Raw genomic sequence first — 17,054 nt, 5'->3', positions numbered from 1 at the left:
CTTACTTCACTTAGCATGATTTCCTCCAGTTATTCCCATGCGGCAATATGCTTCATGTGTTCACCACTGCTTTTTAGCGATGCGTAATACTCCATTGTATGTATATACCATAGCTTTTTAATCCACTTGTCAGTTGATGGAAATTTGGGTTTTTTCCAACTCCTTGCAATTGTGAACTGTGCCACAATGAACATTGGAGTACAGAAGTCTGGCCCTGGTTTGTTTCTTGCCTCTTCTGGGTATATGCTCAGTAGGGGGATTGCTAGGTCATCTGGTAGCTCAATTTCTATCTGTGTTAGATATCTCCAGATCAATTTTCCATAGTGGCTGTACATACTTACAGGTCCACCAACAGTGGATGAGAGTTCCTGTCTCCCCTCAGCCCCTCCAACACTTGTTGCTTTCTCATTTTTTGAATTGGGCTATCTTTGAGGGTGTTAAGTGGTATCGCATTGTTGTTTTCATTTGCGTTTCTCTTATGGCTAAAGATTGGGAACATTTCCTCATATGTTTATTGGCCATTCGGATTTCTGCCACTGTGAAACTTCTGTTCAGGTCCTTTGCCCACCTCCTCAGTGGGCAATTAGTTATTTTTTTTCTTTTTGGAAGCTAGCAGAGTATTGTAGATTTTAGTAATAAGTCCTTTATCTGATGTGTCATTGCTAAAGATGTTTTCCCAGAGTCTATGGACTCTCTTATTACTCTCTTGGTGAATTCTTTCTATGTACACAGGTGATTTATCTTCAGTATATCCCACTTGTCAATTTGTGCCTCCTCTGTGTTTGTGTCCTTCTCTTATTTCTGATAGTTTATGTATTCCCTGTGCCAAAGTTCTCAAGTTGGTCCCAATTCCCTCATTGATAACCCTAATAGTTTGGGGTTTTACTTCAAGGTCTGAGATCCACCTTGAGCTCACTCTTGTGCATGGAGTGAGGTGAGGGTCGTGCTCCATTTTTCTGCAGGTAGATATCCATTTTTTCCAGCGCCACATATTGAAGAGGGGCCTCTCTTATCCCTTTCTTTTTCTCTATTTTAAATTTCTTCTCACTTGCTTGTTTTTTTATCTTCGTTCCTTCTTTCATTTCTTTCTCTCTTTTTCTTTTGAGAGCTGATTTGCCAGCAATTATTAAGGCATATACACCCACAACCATAAGCAAAAGAGATTTTGGCAAGTCTTTGAAAGAATCACTCTAGTCCTGTTTCTGCCATCTGCAGCAGACCCACCCAAAGGTGGTCCTTAGAAGAGAGAACAAGAGAGCCACTCCTTCATGCCAATCCATTCCCATTTGTGCCAAAAGAGTGTCAATGGCACCCTGCTCTTGGAAATGAGCTTGGAGCTTCTCAGATCAACAGCTGTCGAGCTGCTTTCTTTGGCTCATGTGGCCAGCGATAAATCAGGTTCCAATGTTCTGAATAGGCGGAAAAAGATACCTCCTTGGTCCCTCCCGCTCCCTCTCCTGGAGCTGCCAGCTGGCATTTTTTGTCACTCACCATGGTTGCCTGCAGGGGAGATTACACTGCTGGTACAGAGGACATGTGGGAAAGAGAAAGTCTTCCAACAGTGAGACCATCCAAGGCAGGTACCCATTGGAACTACCGCGATGAGAATAAAGCGCCAATGTAGTCTGAAATGATTGGGCCTTTCTCAAGGGTGACCTGGGAAATTATATTTGCAGTGTTTTATAGGGGCGGGCAACTATTTGGGCATGTTAGAGTGTCATTCCAAGCAGCAGACAAAATATCAAAATTTGGGGTTGGGTTGGTGTGGTATGGTGTTACTGGATATGTATTTATTTATTTATTCATTTCACAAATCTTTATGGAATGATTACTATGCGCTGCTCAAATATAATGTCCATTAAGACAAGGAGTGTGTCCGTCTCCTTTATTGTAGGCACTCGGGACATTTGTGCTGAGTGAGTGAGACGATAGCATCACTTTGCCAGGTGCTGAGGGCATAGAAATGAATAACTGCCAGATCCTCCTGCTGCAGGACTCTCGATCTGCTGGGCAGACAAACAAACAAGCCAGCAATTACAATGCAATGTGATGAGTGCTGTGATAGAGAGCGTATGAAGTGCATCTCTCAGGGCCTCTGGGAGTTTTTCCATAAATTCAGGTTTTATGTGGAAACAAATGGCCCAAAACCCAGCAGGACGGATGACATGTGGTGCTTTAGCATCTCACTGACGTACAGCCACACCCTCCTTCCATGGGGTCCAGCACCCCAGGTAGGACGGGTGCTCTTTCTCCAAGGTCAGAAGTGCTTTATTTGGCACACAGGAGAGAAACACTCTGAATTTTTATTGAGAAGATTCAGACTCACTGAAAATTTGCAAAATGTCTTGATGGGGAAAAAATACTGAGCTCAGTGAAGAATTTGACTTCCCCAAGGCTTGGTTCCATGACCAGCGCTCAAGTCATTCTTTTGCCTTCGTCATCACAAATTGGAGGGCAAATAGGCACTTACACACCCTCCAGGCTTTAAAGTCCGGAGACTAACTAAGATCTCGGCCATTTGAAATCAAGATATACTTTTTTACAATCGAGGACGAGCCCAGCCATTTACACTCTCCTCTTCAAAGTCACTTTCCCCAAGGATTGGGGAGCATTTGCAGTCAATTTATTCCTCTCCATAAAGGCCTGTCACACGGGTAGCACCCTTACATCACTGGCAGTTCTATAAAGAACCACATGCACATGGAAGGCAAAAGAAAAAAGTAGAGAAAATAATATAATGAACTGCCTGCTACTCGAGACTCATTTTCAGCAGTGATCAACATTTTGCCAATTTGGTTTCATCTCAAAGCCATTACCTCTATTCTGGGATATTTTAAAGATATTCCTAAAGCTTTCATTATTCACTTTAATATATCCTGTTATCTTGTGCATTGGAAGGGATGGTAAAAATCACCTCATTTGCTTTGCTGCTAAAGTGATGTCTGGGGAGATTCGTTCAGTAATTCACCCAAGGATACAAGTTTGTGAGTGGTGACCTAGATTGCAAGGCCATCTCTCCAGCCCTCAGACCAAATTGCTAACCCATGATGAGAGCCCTCCTGTGAGTGGCCTGGTCACGGCCTCACTGGTCTTTACTTCTTCAGCACCAGACACCTCCACGTGGAGATGAAAGTGAGGGAAAGACCCCGATTGATTGATTGATTGATTGATTGATTGATTGATTGATTTTCTAAGCCAGGGAGACCTGGTGGTGGGAGCACTACATTGACTCATCTTCTCACACTCTGCATGGCAAAATTGGCTCCGTTTCTCCAGCCATCTGGGAAATGGTTCATCCACTAGGTGCCATTCCTATTGGAAAAGTACATGCTGGAAATTAAGATCGTAGAAGAGAGCAAAATTTCCTCCTTGGCCAGCCGAGTGGGATGGCTTCTCTCCTTGACCTTCCATGCCTTTGCATAGATGCCCTGTGCCCTCCTGGAAGAAGAGATAGCCACAGAAATGTTTTGGCTTCCTGAGGAACGTTCAGTGCCACCCCACTGAACATCGTTCTCTAAGACCTGTCTTCCAGCCCTTTTTGAATCCAATTACAAATCATTTACCGAGGACCAACTTATATTAGGAGATGTACATATGCCTATGAACAGATCTGGGATTATATCCCATGATGGGGAAAATCAATCACCCCAAAGCAATCTTGAAGAGCAATTTCGAGGGGGAAATAAGATACTAATGGTGACCCTAAAAAGAGACTGCTTGTTGTGAACAGCTCTTTCTCAGCCCCAACTCCTGATTCCCTTGGTGTTTGGTTTTGTTTTGAGAACCAGGGAAAAGAAGCCTGGAAATCCTGGGTGCCTGATGAATGCTTTTAAGGGAAGAAGGAAGGAAGGCCACCCACTGGCTCCAAGTAAGGGGGTGGCAGGGGGTCTAAGTTAGTTAATTGTGCCAGCCTGGCCGATAATCACATGTGGGGCTGGTTGAAAGGCGGAGGGATAAATGGGTGGTGAAGCCTCGCCTTTCTAGTTCTCAGGTCTCTTGTTTTGTGATGGTTGCATCGGGTGCAGCTGCCTTAGCAGTTCCCTGCTTCAGCTTGCAAGATGGATTTCCTACAAGACATCCCCAAGAAGAAGCCGCATGGATCTATCCCGATGCAGCCCTGGGTGCTGGAGCAGCTGTGTGGAGACCCCTGCTAGTGCTGAGATGCTTGTTCGTTCACTGACTCAGCTTTCCTCCTGCAGTCGGCATTATTGCCTCTGTTTTGTGAGGTGAAGGACTTTGTGGACTGGTGTTGGGTATGGGTTAATGTTGGACTTGTGGGCTTGGGCAGCATTGGGTTGGGATGTTTTCGTGATGCACATTTTCTTTGCATAAAACTCTCTTATACGTGAGTTGCTGTGGATTTGTTTCTCCAAAGTACCTAGACTAATACAGGGTCACAGAGTCGTAATGTCCCAACTCTCTTCTTTGGACTGGAAAAGAGATAGAACAGAGACAAAAGCCTAAAGAGAACAAAGTAAAGAGAGCTACATGATAGTAACTTCAAAGCAGAAAAAAATCTAGATATAGGATCAATAATAAGAACAATAAGAACCTTCCTTCTACTGGTAACCCTACCATCTTTCAGTAACTCTCTCTCTATTCTTTACCTCCGTTGCATTTATCCCAATTTGTGATTATATATTTACTTTGTGTTTGTAAATTTGCTATTTGTTTCCCCAATTAAATTAAAACTCTATGAAAGACTTAGTATTATGTTTTCATAGTTGACACTTAAGAAAAAAGAATGAAGAAATAACAAGTAGGGTTGGATAATTAAGGTCAGAAGGTGTAACCGTAATTACTCTTCTTTCCTCCTTTGCAAAAAATGTATAAGTATCCTCAATTATTGAAGACTTATTTTTTTGTCAGGTGCAAAAACCTATGTGATTTATCTCCTTTCAACAAACCCCAAGGGGGCATGTGTTCAGGGATCCCCCAGCCACCTTCAGGTTCAATGATTTGCTAGAAGAGCTCACAGAACTCAGCAAGGATGCTGTAATCGTGGTTGTGGTTAATTACAGAAAAGGATGTAGTTGAAAGTCAGCAACTGGAAAAGGCACGTAGGGCAGGGTCCAGGGGAAATGGGGTGCAAGCTTCCAGTTGTCATCTCCTAGAGGAGTCATGTGAAAGTGCTCTCAGCAGCTCTGTGTGAAAACATGCAGGAAGCATTGCCACAGAGGAAGTTACCTGGGCCCTGGTGTCCAGGGTTTGCATTGGGAATTGCTCATGTAGACCTGGGTGACTGACCACCCACATGACTGACCTGAGTCTCTATGAAAGCCAAGCTGATACTGCATAGCCTGAGGTCCCAAGCACAGAGCACTTAGCTAAAACAGACTCTCTATCGTGGTCCAAGGCCACCAAATAAACAAAAACACGTTTATCAGGCAGGACATTCCAGGGGGTTAGGGGTTATCTTCCAAGAACAGGTCAAAGACCAGAGCCTTTAGAATTATTTAAATTTTGATAGGCCACACTGTTCTCTGTTAGTCCTTGATGGCATGGGAAGTTACTAGTATTTGCCCGATTTTGTGGATTGACTAAACCAAGAATTAAGAAGGCAAAATTATTTAGATAAGGAATAAAAAGCAGAATGCAAACCCACATCATACTCACCCTGACATCCGTATTACCTATTGCACCCTAGTTCCTCCCTCTAGCAAGGAAAGTTTTCAGCAAAAAAAGAAACAGGGGTGAGCGTCACCTATGACTAGTCTCCAAATTGAATGCTCTAGATTCCAGAGTTTCCACATGGAAAGATCACGACACTTGAGGGCCTTTTGCTGGTCTCTAGCTCCTCAAGTCCCCAAGTCGCAGATGGTCAGGGATTCACCAAGACCTGATCCAGTTGAGTGTGTGCTGAAAGGAGAGGTCTTCCAGTCAGTACATTCTAATATACGCTTCATCTCCCACTCCCCATCTCCTCCAAAAGGATTATCAGCATTAGTGAGGGAGGGAGGGTGGTTCGGTTGGTCAAGAAGAAACTAGAAAGTTAATATGAAAGACAATTAGCTGACTCCTAGCCTCCCCAGCAGAGTGAAATCACCTTGGGACTCGTCTTTACCTTACCCAGCATTCCCAGAGCAGGTTTTGCTAATCCTGCAAAATGACTCAACACACAAATAACATTCATGGAATAAAGCTTCTGGTGAGTCACACAGGAAAGAAAATGGTATCACTTTTTTTAACTCAATGTCCTCTGAGCTTTTTTTTTGCGGGGGGGGGGGGGGGGGGGGGGTTAGTTATAAGAAGTTGTTCCGACAACTTCTGACTACTGACAACGACATGAATGCAGCGTAGAATGTTCCATAGAGTTCTCAACGCTCTGTCCTGTTGGAAGCCGATCCCCAGGCCTGTCTTCCGAGGTGCCTCTGGGTGGGTCTGAGCAGTCCATTGTCAACCAGCGCTGTTGCTGGATGCTGGCCTGTGGATGTCTGGCTCAGTGTGCCCGAGTAGATATCACCCAGAAACTGATCAATTGATTGTTTAACCATAAAATTCTTTTTGCTTATAGGTGTGTAACAACAACTCGTTAAAATGTGTGGCAATTTGGAAAATATGATCAAACTGTCTTTGACCCAGTTCATGCCAATAAAGCATAGCATTGCCTGGTTCTACAACCTTCTCACGATGATTGTCAAGTTTGAGCGCAGTTTGCAGCCATGATGTCAGTCCATCTCATTGACATACTCCTCTTTATTGCCGACCCTCTACTCTGGCCTTTTCCAGGGAGCCTGTTCATAATATGCCCAAAATGCATCAGACGGTGTACAGCCTGGCTGTACTTCCTAAGACAGATGTATCTCTTCTGGCAGCCTGTGATACTTTGAATATTCTCCACCAACACCATAACTGAAATGCACCAATTGTCTTCCCATTCTGTCTTCTTTATTCAGTTTTCCTTATTCACTGCCCAGCTCTCACATGCATATGAGGGTGACAGAAAATGCCATGGCCTAGGTCCGGTACACCTTAGTCCTCAAACTAATATCTTTGCTCTTTAACACTTTAAAGAGATATTTACAGCAAACTCTCCCAATACAATACTTCTCCATAACCACTGCAGCTATAGAAACCCAATGGGTCAGTTCTACTCTGTCCTATAGGGTCATCTGAGTCAGAATCAACTCGATAGCACAGGGTTTGTTCTATGTTCTCTTTTGTCTTTTGGTCCAGAGCTCAGGGACAGAGCTACCGCCATGCTTCAGGCACTGATTCTTCAACCAAGCCTGGTAAATGATGACGAGCAAAAACCAGCTCTTTGGGGCACGATTCCAGTGATTGGCAATATCATAACCAGTTCAAAGGAAGTACGCCTCTTGCTCAGCCTGTTGATTTTAGCCTCCAGAGTACAGAGAACCAGGCCAACCCTTTTCTGAGCAAGTGGGAAGTGTCATCGTGAATGGTGGTGAACTCTTCATGCAGTAGGTTTCTCTCCTCAGATCAGCAATTTCCCTTGTACATATCACTGTTGGGATTCTGCCCCACGGGGTTCCTTTTCTCTAATCCTCTGACCGACCCACGTCCTTTCTCCATTCATTTCAAATGGGAAATAAGCTCGAGTCCTTTGGCAGCTAGACCCCCTGCAGTTTCTAGAGTTTTGTTGCTGTGACGTGTTCAGTTTCCGAATTGAACTTCCAAAAGTTTAAGCAATGATCAATACATTAGCGATATTATCTAACTGAACTTGGTATGTTTGCAGCACAACTGGACTTAGTGGGTCAACATTTGTCAAGGCTCTTTTCTATTCATTTACCTGTCTCACCACAGCGACAGCACCGCTTCTCTCTGTGGCTTTATTCAGGAAGTGGATCTCTTGCCTGGGAAACATCAAAGTCTACAGTCTTAAGGTTCATGATGCAAAAGTAAAAGTACTCGATTTCCCAGTATTTATGTATCAAATCTCAGGGAGGATTTTCATGGAACCTGACTAGGTTACTTGCCTGTCCCTGTGCCCATCTCTATGTCAGGGAGTGGGAGGAAAGGGGGGCGGGTGGGAACTCCAACTGGTTTGTCTGGGGCACTTGCCCCTGAGCAAGTGGTGCAATGAGAGTGAATGACGTTCCCATCAGAATCTGTCATCTTCAGCAGAAGATGGAGCGTGAAGTAGGTGGGTCCCCAGAGAGTGGGATGCTTGACAAATCAACAGCACAGTTTTACTCTGAATATCTTTGTACGTCTTGTATCCTTGTGCCCAGTCTATGAATTATTACTCCATCGAAAGCATGGCTCTCCAGTGTTTCTCGGAAGAGACAAATCACAGGAGAATAAAGTCTAAGGCCTTTGGGATATCAGAGAAAGTGAGACCGTTTTTTAGCATACACAAGACTAATTGGATTATCTGTATTTCTGAGGAACACCAGGAAAAAAGGAGTTTAGGATGATCTGATGGTAAGACCCTGCACCCCACTTGATCTCCATGCTGCAAACACCTTTAGAGACAGAAAATAATTCAGAGTGATCAAAGCTGTTGCCAACAATACAGCTGGTGGTAGCTGATGTGGGATTTGGAATCATTTTCCTTTGACAGTACAATTTTTGAGGACCGGATAGAATCAAGCAGCTAAGTCTCTTCAGGTGCTTAACTTTTATGAGAGGACTGAGGCATTCAATAATTCATGCTAATGCAGCCAGCAGCAAGCAGATTGCTTTCTCCCTCTTCTCAGATGTTGATTACAAAACAGAGCCCCAAGTAAGCTGTGTGGTGGGAAAGCATCCTAGGGAGCCTCAGCAGGCCAGGAGACAATGAAGGGTGGCCGAGGCACCAGGGCTTTGAGATCAAGGGAGCCTAGATCAAATCTGAGGTCTACCCTGTATTATCCATGCACCTCAGAATATCTGCTTCTTCATCACCTACTTCATGGGGTTTGAGATCATATGAGGGAGATACTGCATGGAAGTGCTCATTCCCTTCCCTTTCAAGGACACCTGGTAGGGGAGTGGGAACGCATTGGGCTGCTAACTGCAAGGTTAGCAGTTCAAAGCCACCAGCCACTCAGAATGAGAAATATGAGGCTTTCTATTCCCTTAACGAGTTGCAGTATCAGAGATCAGAGGGGCAGTTCTACCTGTCTTAAAGGGTCACTATGAGTAGGAATGGACTCGAGGGCAGGAGGAGAGAGTCTTCCCTTTCCGTTTGAGGCGATCAATCACTCTGCACCTTTCCCTATCTCTCATTTCCTCTCCAACAGGGAAGCCAATGTTTTCTGTGAGCAGGCATGACAAACTCACAGAACCACGAAAGGGTTCATAAAATAAAGAGGAAAATGGTGTTCATGTTAAAAGTAGAATTCACAATTCACTTTCATAATATTTCCCTCTACTGAGGAGAGATGGAGGGGTGGGGAATGAAGCTGGTCATGCAATTAGGACTATCTCGGGCTTCAAAGTTTAGGCTTCAAAGAAATGTTAGCGTCTTATGCATTTTTCATTTAAACTATTTGCTCTGTAGCCATTTTAATTAGAAAGTGTATATTGCAGTGGACTGTCTTCCAGAAAGACAAGGAAGAAAGCATGTTAGCCACCTACAAAAACTTTTATTAAAAATGCCGTTGCCCACAGTTGACTTAGATCAAGGTCTACCTCAGACAAGTAGCATCAAGCCTGGATGGTGGAGAAGCTTGAGAGAAATGCAGCTGTTTGAATCCACCTCGAAAACATGGTGACCAAATAGGTCAACAATGAGATGACACCAAGGGCTCAAGTAGAAAGAACATGTTTTGAGAATGATGATGGCAACATATGTACAAATGTGCTTGACACAATGGAGGGATGGAGGGATTGTGATAAGAGCTGTACGAGCCCCCAATAAAATGATTGGAAAAGAAGAAGAAATGAAGTTCAGGAACCTTCTACATGTTTTAACATCTTCCAGAATTCTGATGCAGCTAACCCCAGGTGTCATTTGAAAAACACTGATATGTTAGTGTTTAAGAGTTTGATCTTGGGGACAGACAGAGCTGAATTCAAATTCTAACACCACCACTTGTTAGTTTCATGAACTCAAATGACTTTTTAACCTCTCTGAGCCCCAATTTTCTAACCTGAAAAATAGTATTGGAAACGGTACACATTTCAAAGGTTGTTGAGAGAATTAAAAAAGTAAAATAAGACATAGGAGAAAGCATTCGATAAATATTAGCTATTGATAGTATGAAGGAGTTCTACGGCCCAGGGGTGAGTGCTGCGGAGGAGAAACTGAAATCGGCAACCCCATGTCCTGAGCGGCACGATCAATCATTACTTGATGCTCTTAGACATTTTCGAATGCTCGGTTTATTCACTGCAAACACACACCAAACAATCTAAAATATTACTCAAACTACTAAGGGCAAACAACTATGAGCATAAGGGCAGAGTAACAACTATGAGCATAAAGGCAGAATAACGACTATGAGCATAAAGGCAAATTACAACACTTCTCACACATTTCGTACTAGCACCATAGTCCCAATCAGCATTGCCTCATCGGTGGACTCATCCCGGGTAGAGTTGGAGAGAGCAGGAGATGATGTCTCCTTGGTTCCTAGCTCTCTGAAAGTCAGTGTCTCTACAGGTTTAAATTGACATTTTGGCTAGCTCTTTGACGTATTCACCATCCCAGTCAAGTCTTATCGGGTCTCTCCACGCTTTAGGTGACTCGGCTAGCTTTTGGGCGTCGGTCAGGTCTCAGCCCAGTCTTATCAGGGGTCTCACATTTTTGTGGTGGCTCCTTGGATGCAGCTGTGAATTGGGGCCCCAATGTTACATTTATTTTTACTTTAAAGTGGAGTTTCTTGTGTTTGCTTCTTTGATGTGGCTCAATGTCTTGCAAGGAAGTTTTATGGTGCTCTCATCACCCCAGCCCACCCTCTGTCCCAAGGGTGAAAGATGTGACGGCCTACATCCACGGAGACTGATAACCTTGGCGGGCTCTAAGTGAAGGAGCCCTGTGAGTAGCTGCCCCAGCCTGACAGTGGCAGGTTGAGTTAGATCTTTACTATATTAAGTCAAAACGACTTAGCTTCTTGTTCTTCTCTTCTCTCTCTTCTGTTCAAAAGTCCAAAATCGCAGTGCATTTGGCAAGACAGACGTTTATTTCACTGTCAGACACAAGTCTGCAAGTGTGGTGGTCCGTGGAGGACTAGCATCACAGCCCCGCCCCCCAGCCCCCTCCTCTACGTGGGTGAAACCCTGAGCCTCCTGCACCCAAGAGGGCCGCTATGTTCCACCCACCGTGTCTGCATCCCATGAGGAGTAAGATGAGGAACGAAAGGGGGAAATCTTTCTCTCAAAGTTGTCTTCATTCCATTGACCACATTAGAAAACATAGCCAGGATTCCAGGTGGTCAGAGGAGGGGGCTTCATGAAGCTTGAAGCGCATTTGCCACTTCACACGCGTTAAGCCCCTTCACACACACACAGAAATGGAACTATTTTGCAGTAAGATGCGGACAGGGAGTATGGAGGGACAACTATGATGTCTTGGTTTGCCCAAGCCTGGAAATCTAGCACATTTGGGTCATTTTTCAGGCATCCTTTGCTCCCATCCTGCCTCTATTTGCTTAATTCTCAGCTAAGAAGCGTGTGGTTTTTCTGGTCCTTAACAGCTTGGCTTGTTTTCTTCCTAAAGAAAATACTTTCAATTTTCCGGCTTCATTCATATTCATTTTGTTGTACAGCTTTAATAGGTAACATAATTATTTCTTTATAGAAAAATTATAAAGCACTAAGGTAAGCAAAGGAAAGCTTTTTTTTAAATATTGAAATTCTCACTACTCAGAAATAGCCACTCTTAAAATGCCAGTGTATAGTCAACTATCATTTCTTTTTTTAAAAATCATTTTATTGGGGACTCATACAGCTCTTATCACAATCCATATATACATCCATTGTGTCCAGCACACTTCTACATATGTTGCCATCACCATTTTCAAAACATTTCCTTCCACTTGTGCCCTTAGTATCAACTCATTTCCCCTCCCCCACCCTCCCTCTCTCATGAACCCTTGATCATTTATAAATTCTTATTTATGTCATGTCTTACACTGACCAATGTCTCCCTTCACCACCTTTCTGTTGTCTTTCCCCCTGGGAGGGGACTATACATAGATCACTGTGATCTGTTAGCCCTTTCTCTCCCCACCTCCCCCTTACCTTCCTAGTATTGCTACTCTCACTATTGGTCCTGCGGGGGTTTATCTCTTTTGGATTCCCTGCATTTCCAGCTCTTATCTGTACCCATGTGCATGCTCTGGTCTAGCCAGATTTGTAAGGTAGAATTGGGGTCGTGATAGTGGGGGGTGGGGGGAGGAAGCATTAAAGTACTAGAGGAAAGTTGTATGTTTCCTTGGTGCTATACTGCACCTTGACTGGCTCGTCTCTTCCTTGTGACCCTTCTGTGAGACGGTGTCCAAATGTCTACAGATGGACTTTGGGTCTCCTCATTCACATCGATATTTTTTATTCTGGGTCTTTGATGACTGATACCTGATCCCATCGATATCTCATGATCACACAGGCTGGTGTGCTTTTTCCATGTGGGCTTTGTTGCTTCTCAGCTAGATAGCTGCTTGTTTATCTTCAAACCTTTTAAGACCCCAGATGTTATATCTTGTAAACGATCATTTCACAAGATAAAAATACACATAGGCATTGGTAATGAAAGCATGGTTTACATCATTGCTTTTAATAGCTTCTATTACAACAGTGTATTGTCAGCAACTCAATGATATTAATTATAGTCAGTATCATTGATTTTAATGACTGTATAGCTTTCCATTATATGGGTGTATCCAAATTGATTCAACCAATTCACTATTTTTTATTCAGAACACAGTGATAAACCTTCTAGTACACATGTCTCTGACCACTTGGTAATGAGTTTCCCAAGGACATGCTGTGTTCCTGTGGTTGTCTAGTCACTGGGCTCCCTTGCTATATGTAGGGAGCAGCAGAGAAGTTTCACTCCACCGTCCCATCAGCAAAGTGGTGGACAGATCTTGTCTCTATCTCCAGTCAGTTGCTTTTTAAATGAACATTGTAGACTTGGAAAGTACTCAGAGAGCTGAATCAATGTCTCCCTGCACTCCATTACAAATAGCAACACGGTCACCCTGACGGGACTATTTTGTACCAATGTCGAGAAAAACACCAAACAAAATACTATCCCACATGACCTTGAAGGGTTGGTATTAAACCTAAGTTGTTTGAACTTCCAATTTGCCAAATTGACTCAGAACAAGACCAAAGTGAGGCCATTTCTGCATGGATAAAAATCAGTCACAAATAGGAAAAAAGAAATATACTTGATTGAAGTTTAGACAAATGATTTGACAAATGATTTTTTTAATTGACTGATTACTAATTGTTTCTTTGTCTCATTTGAACTTCCTAATGATCCAATTCCTTGTGATATTTACACTTTCTAGAGAAAGCTGAAGACAGATTATACTACAGCACTCTCATATAATAATCTCTATTTTCTGACAGTTCTCATCTCAATTTGTTTCCCATCAACACTGAGGAGTAGGCAACAATGGATATCATTGTTATTGTTGTCATACGCCATCAGGTCAGCCCAGACTCAGAGAAACCCCAGAGAACAGAGTAGAATTTCCTCATCGGGTTTCCTAGGCTGTAATCTCTATGGAAGCAAACTGCCAAGTCTTTTCTTCCTTGGAGTTGCTGGTGGGATTGAACCACTGATATTTTAGTTAGCAGTTGAGTACATAATTATTGAGCCACAAGTAGTTCTCCATATGAATAAGAATCCACTACCTATCGGAACATTTGACATATTTTAGTAGCTTTGTGTTGCTTTGATGCTGGAAACTATGCCATCAATGTTTCAAATATTAGTAGGGTCACCCAGAGTAGATAGATTTCAGCTCCCAGACTAAGAGAGACTGGTGGTTGGGGGGGTGGGGGGAGTGTGACTAACAACTGCTGAACACTAGCCAGAAGAATCCTATGGATCACAACAGAAGAGTGTCTAATATAGAGCCAGAAGATGAGCCCCATAGGTTAGAAGGCACTCAGAAGTAGGACATGGCTTCCACAGTGGACTAGGACACACCAACAATAAACTTCTTCGCAACAACCTTAGTACCACTATCCTCAGCCCATTTTATAAATGAAGGGATTACAGCATGAGGAAGATTAAATAATTCCAGCATAGTCACACTGTGGACAGAGATGGAGCCAGGAGTCAGATCAAAAAGGCATCAATGGCTCACTCAAGTTCACGTAGTTATGACATCCAAAGCTTGCTACGGGCATAGTGATAAGAACGAAAGCCTAGAATCAGCTAGCACGGGTTCAGGCCCTGGAGCTGCCATTTTCCAGCTGTGTCACTTTAGGCAAGTCGTTGAACCACTCTTACCTCGCTTACTGTATCTGATAATCAGAGATAATAGCAGTGGCTATTTTAGAGGACTACGTACAGTAAATGAGACCATTCACATACCAAACTTACACAGGAAAAAACAGCAGCAACTCCCTGCCATTAAGTCCATTCTGACTTGCAGCAGCGTTAGCGATGCCAATGACCTCTCAGAGTGCGTGTGTCATTGGTCTGTGCCACTCCAGGTGCCTCGAGCAAAAGCCTTGTGCAACTACCGAGGGCAGAGTCCCGGCGACCTGAGGTTTAACAAGGGAGATGTCGTCCTCCTGCGGAGACAGCTGGACGAGAACTGGTACCAGGGGGAGATCAACGGAGTCAGTGGCATCTTCCCAGTAAACTCTGTGCAAGTCATCAAGCAACTGCCCCAGCCGCCGCCACTCTGCCGCGCCCTCTACAACTTCGACCTGCGGAACAGGGATCGGAGCGAGAACCAGGATTGTCTGACTTTCCTCAAGGTAAGATTCCAGTCACCGAAGACCCCGTAGAGACTGTGGGGACACAGGGAATTGTTTGTTTAATATTTGCTGGTTTTTAAATCTTTTTAGGATTATATATGTATTGTGAGTGTATGTATATTTATTTGTCTATAGAAGGCCCCAGGGTAGTACAAATGGATTTCCCTTGACTACCAATCTAAAGGTTGTCAGTTCTAACCCACCCAGGGGCATTGCAGAAAAGAGGCCTGACAATATGGCTTTTGTGAAAGATATCAGCCAAAAAGAAACACCGCAGAGCCATTCTACTTTGTAACCCATGGGGATGACGGGAGTTGGAATCAATTCAATGGCAACAGGTTTGGATCTTTTGGTTTGGTTTGGTGTGAGTGTATGAGAGGGCTGCACAAAGTTGGTGGAACATGGAAATAAAAGATAAGAGAATTTTCCCATTAACTTTTTGAAACCCTCTTGTACATGTCTGTATTTGTGTATATAAAATTCAACCTATATAGACTTGAAATCTCTAGATAAATCTACTGACAAGAATAATAGATAAGGGTTTGGCACAAATGCTTAAACCTTTAAGCAATGATAAACAATCCAGTCATGCATTCATTCATTCACTTTACAAACATTTTTACGCGTTGCTTATTTTCTGGCTCTGGAATACAGCAAGAATGAGGCACTGTCACCACCATAAGGCATGTGATGAACAAATAATAATAGTAACCACAGCTTGATAATGTCCTGGATAAAACTACACAGCTCTTTCTCTTTGTTACACCAGCATCTAGAAGCTTCTTTTTGCTGACCGAGTTAGGGTAACTTAATTCCATTAATTCACAGCACCCTACTTAGTTGTAAGCCTAGTATTCAAATTACTGTAAATATACATGATAGCCTAATTATGCCTTTATACATGCATGGCTTCTCAAAAATATTTTTTTCAAGCACATGAGTTGAATTAGTTGATGTAAGATTTTCTCCCTCTCTTAATATAATGTGCTTTGATGCGTATTCAATAGATTTGTCCCTTTTTTATGATTCTTCATCATTTGCAAGTAAAGCTAACCAAATGCCAGTGGGGATCCTACACAGGGTTTCCGATGCTGCAACCCTTCACAGAAGCCCCACCTTGTGGCTGGCAGCCCAATGATTATTGAGCAGAGCATTTTCACTCTCTGGACTTAGTATTTATTACTCCTAAAATCTTCAAATGTGTTCATGGAAAGTTAGGATTATTTCCATTCTTGGCCACTGGTGATGGAACACAAATATCGGAGTGGCACGGCTTACAAAGGCCCAGGAAGGCCTTTTCTTTTGTCGGATTACTTTATTCCACCGCTGTCAGACATGACTTTGTATCCCTTCAAAGAACCTCACCTCACTCGTCTCCATGTTCTGCCACAATGATCTTCTTGATTGTCCCGGCGTCTCCGAGTGAAACTCCACGGGAAGGTCATGCTGTAGCTTGAACTGCAAAGTTTGTCCTCAGACTACAGTAAAGGAAGGTCAGTTTACTTCCACAAACATTTTTTTTTTTTGAGGCTTTACTCTGTGCCAGCCCTTACAGACTGAGCACCGGAGACACAGTCTAAGAAAGATCGGCACTGCAGCATCTACTTTGCCAGCCTTCTTCGCTAACTGAGACGCTCGACATGCTCATTCACTCACTGAGCCATTCTTGCGGCAACCTGGCCACTGGGGATAAAATGATGAGTCATCGTCCACAGAGCCAGCAGTGTCGTGGAGAAACAGGCTCGTAAATAGGAAGTTATAACCTAGGAACTAAAATAGAAGGTCAGGAAAGAGTTCATTCCGAAACCTCTAGTCTTCCTAAGTCAACATGCCCAAATTACACTCAAGGTCTTTCCTCTCCATGTGGCTATTTTCCTAGTGCTTCCTGTCCCGGTGTATTATACAGTTCATTTATTCATGCATGCATGCATCCAAGAAAATGTTACTGGATGCCTCTTGAAAGATAGCCACTGTGTTAGATGCTGGGGATAGATAAATGATCAATACAGATAGATCCAGGTCCTACATACATGGAGTTGGGGTCTGATAGGATGGACAGGCAGTAAAGAAGTAACATATGGGAGGTTTTTTCCTATTTTCTTTATTTTATTGTTTTTGTTGAGAATATGCGCAGCAAGACATACACCAGCTCAGCGGAAGTAATACCATATATGTGAATGATTAGACATTGTCATAAGCTATGAAAAATTGTCCAA

General features: G+C 43.3%; 1 protein-coding gene and 1 long non-coding RNA gene across 2 annotated transcripts in view; one reads left to right on the top strand and one right to left on the bottom strand.

Annotated features, from left to right (window-relative positions):
- SH3RF2 (SH3 domain containing ring finger 2) overlaps nucleotides 1-17,054 on the top strand; it is a 151,790-nt gene that overhangs the window by 58,604 nt on the left and 76,132 nt on the right. Inside the window, exon 3 of the mRNA XM_004696695.2 lies at nucleotides 14,569-14,838. Coding sequence (XP_004696752.1) covers nucleotides 14,569-14,838 — 270 coding nt within the window. The remainder of the gene's footprint in view (nucleotides 1-14,568; nucleotides 14,839-17,054) is intronic.
- Nucleotides 12,638-17,054, bottom strand: part of LOC123521052 — a 58,373-nt gene continuing 53,956 nt past the window's right edge. Inside the window, exons 3-4 of the long non-coding RNA XR_006679542.1 lie at nucleotides 16,204-16,316; nucleotides 12,638-14,787 (exon numbers count right to left, since the gene is read on the bottom strand). This is a non-coding gene — a long non-coding RNA (uncharacterized LOC123521052). The remainder of the gene's footprint in view (nucleotides 14,788-16,203; nucleotides 16,317-17,054) is intronic.

Source organism: Echinops telfairi, unplaced genomic scaffold (assembly GCF_000313985.2).
Source record: "Echinops telfairi isolate 266 unplaced genomic scaffold, ASM31398v2 ScPeMD7_7469;HRSCAF=8507_0, whole genome shotgun sequence".
Lineage (NCBI taxonomy): Eukaryota > Metazoa > Chordata > Mammalia > Afrosoricida > Tenrecidae > Echinops > Echinops telfairi.
This window is presented reverse-complemented; position numbering and strand designations above follow the sequence as displayed.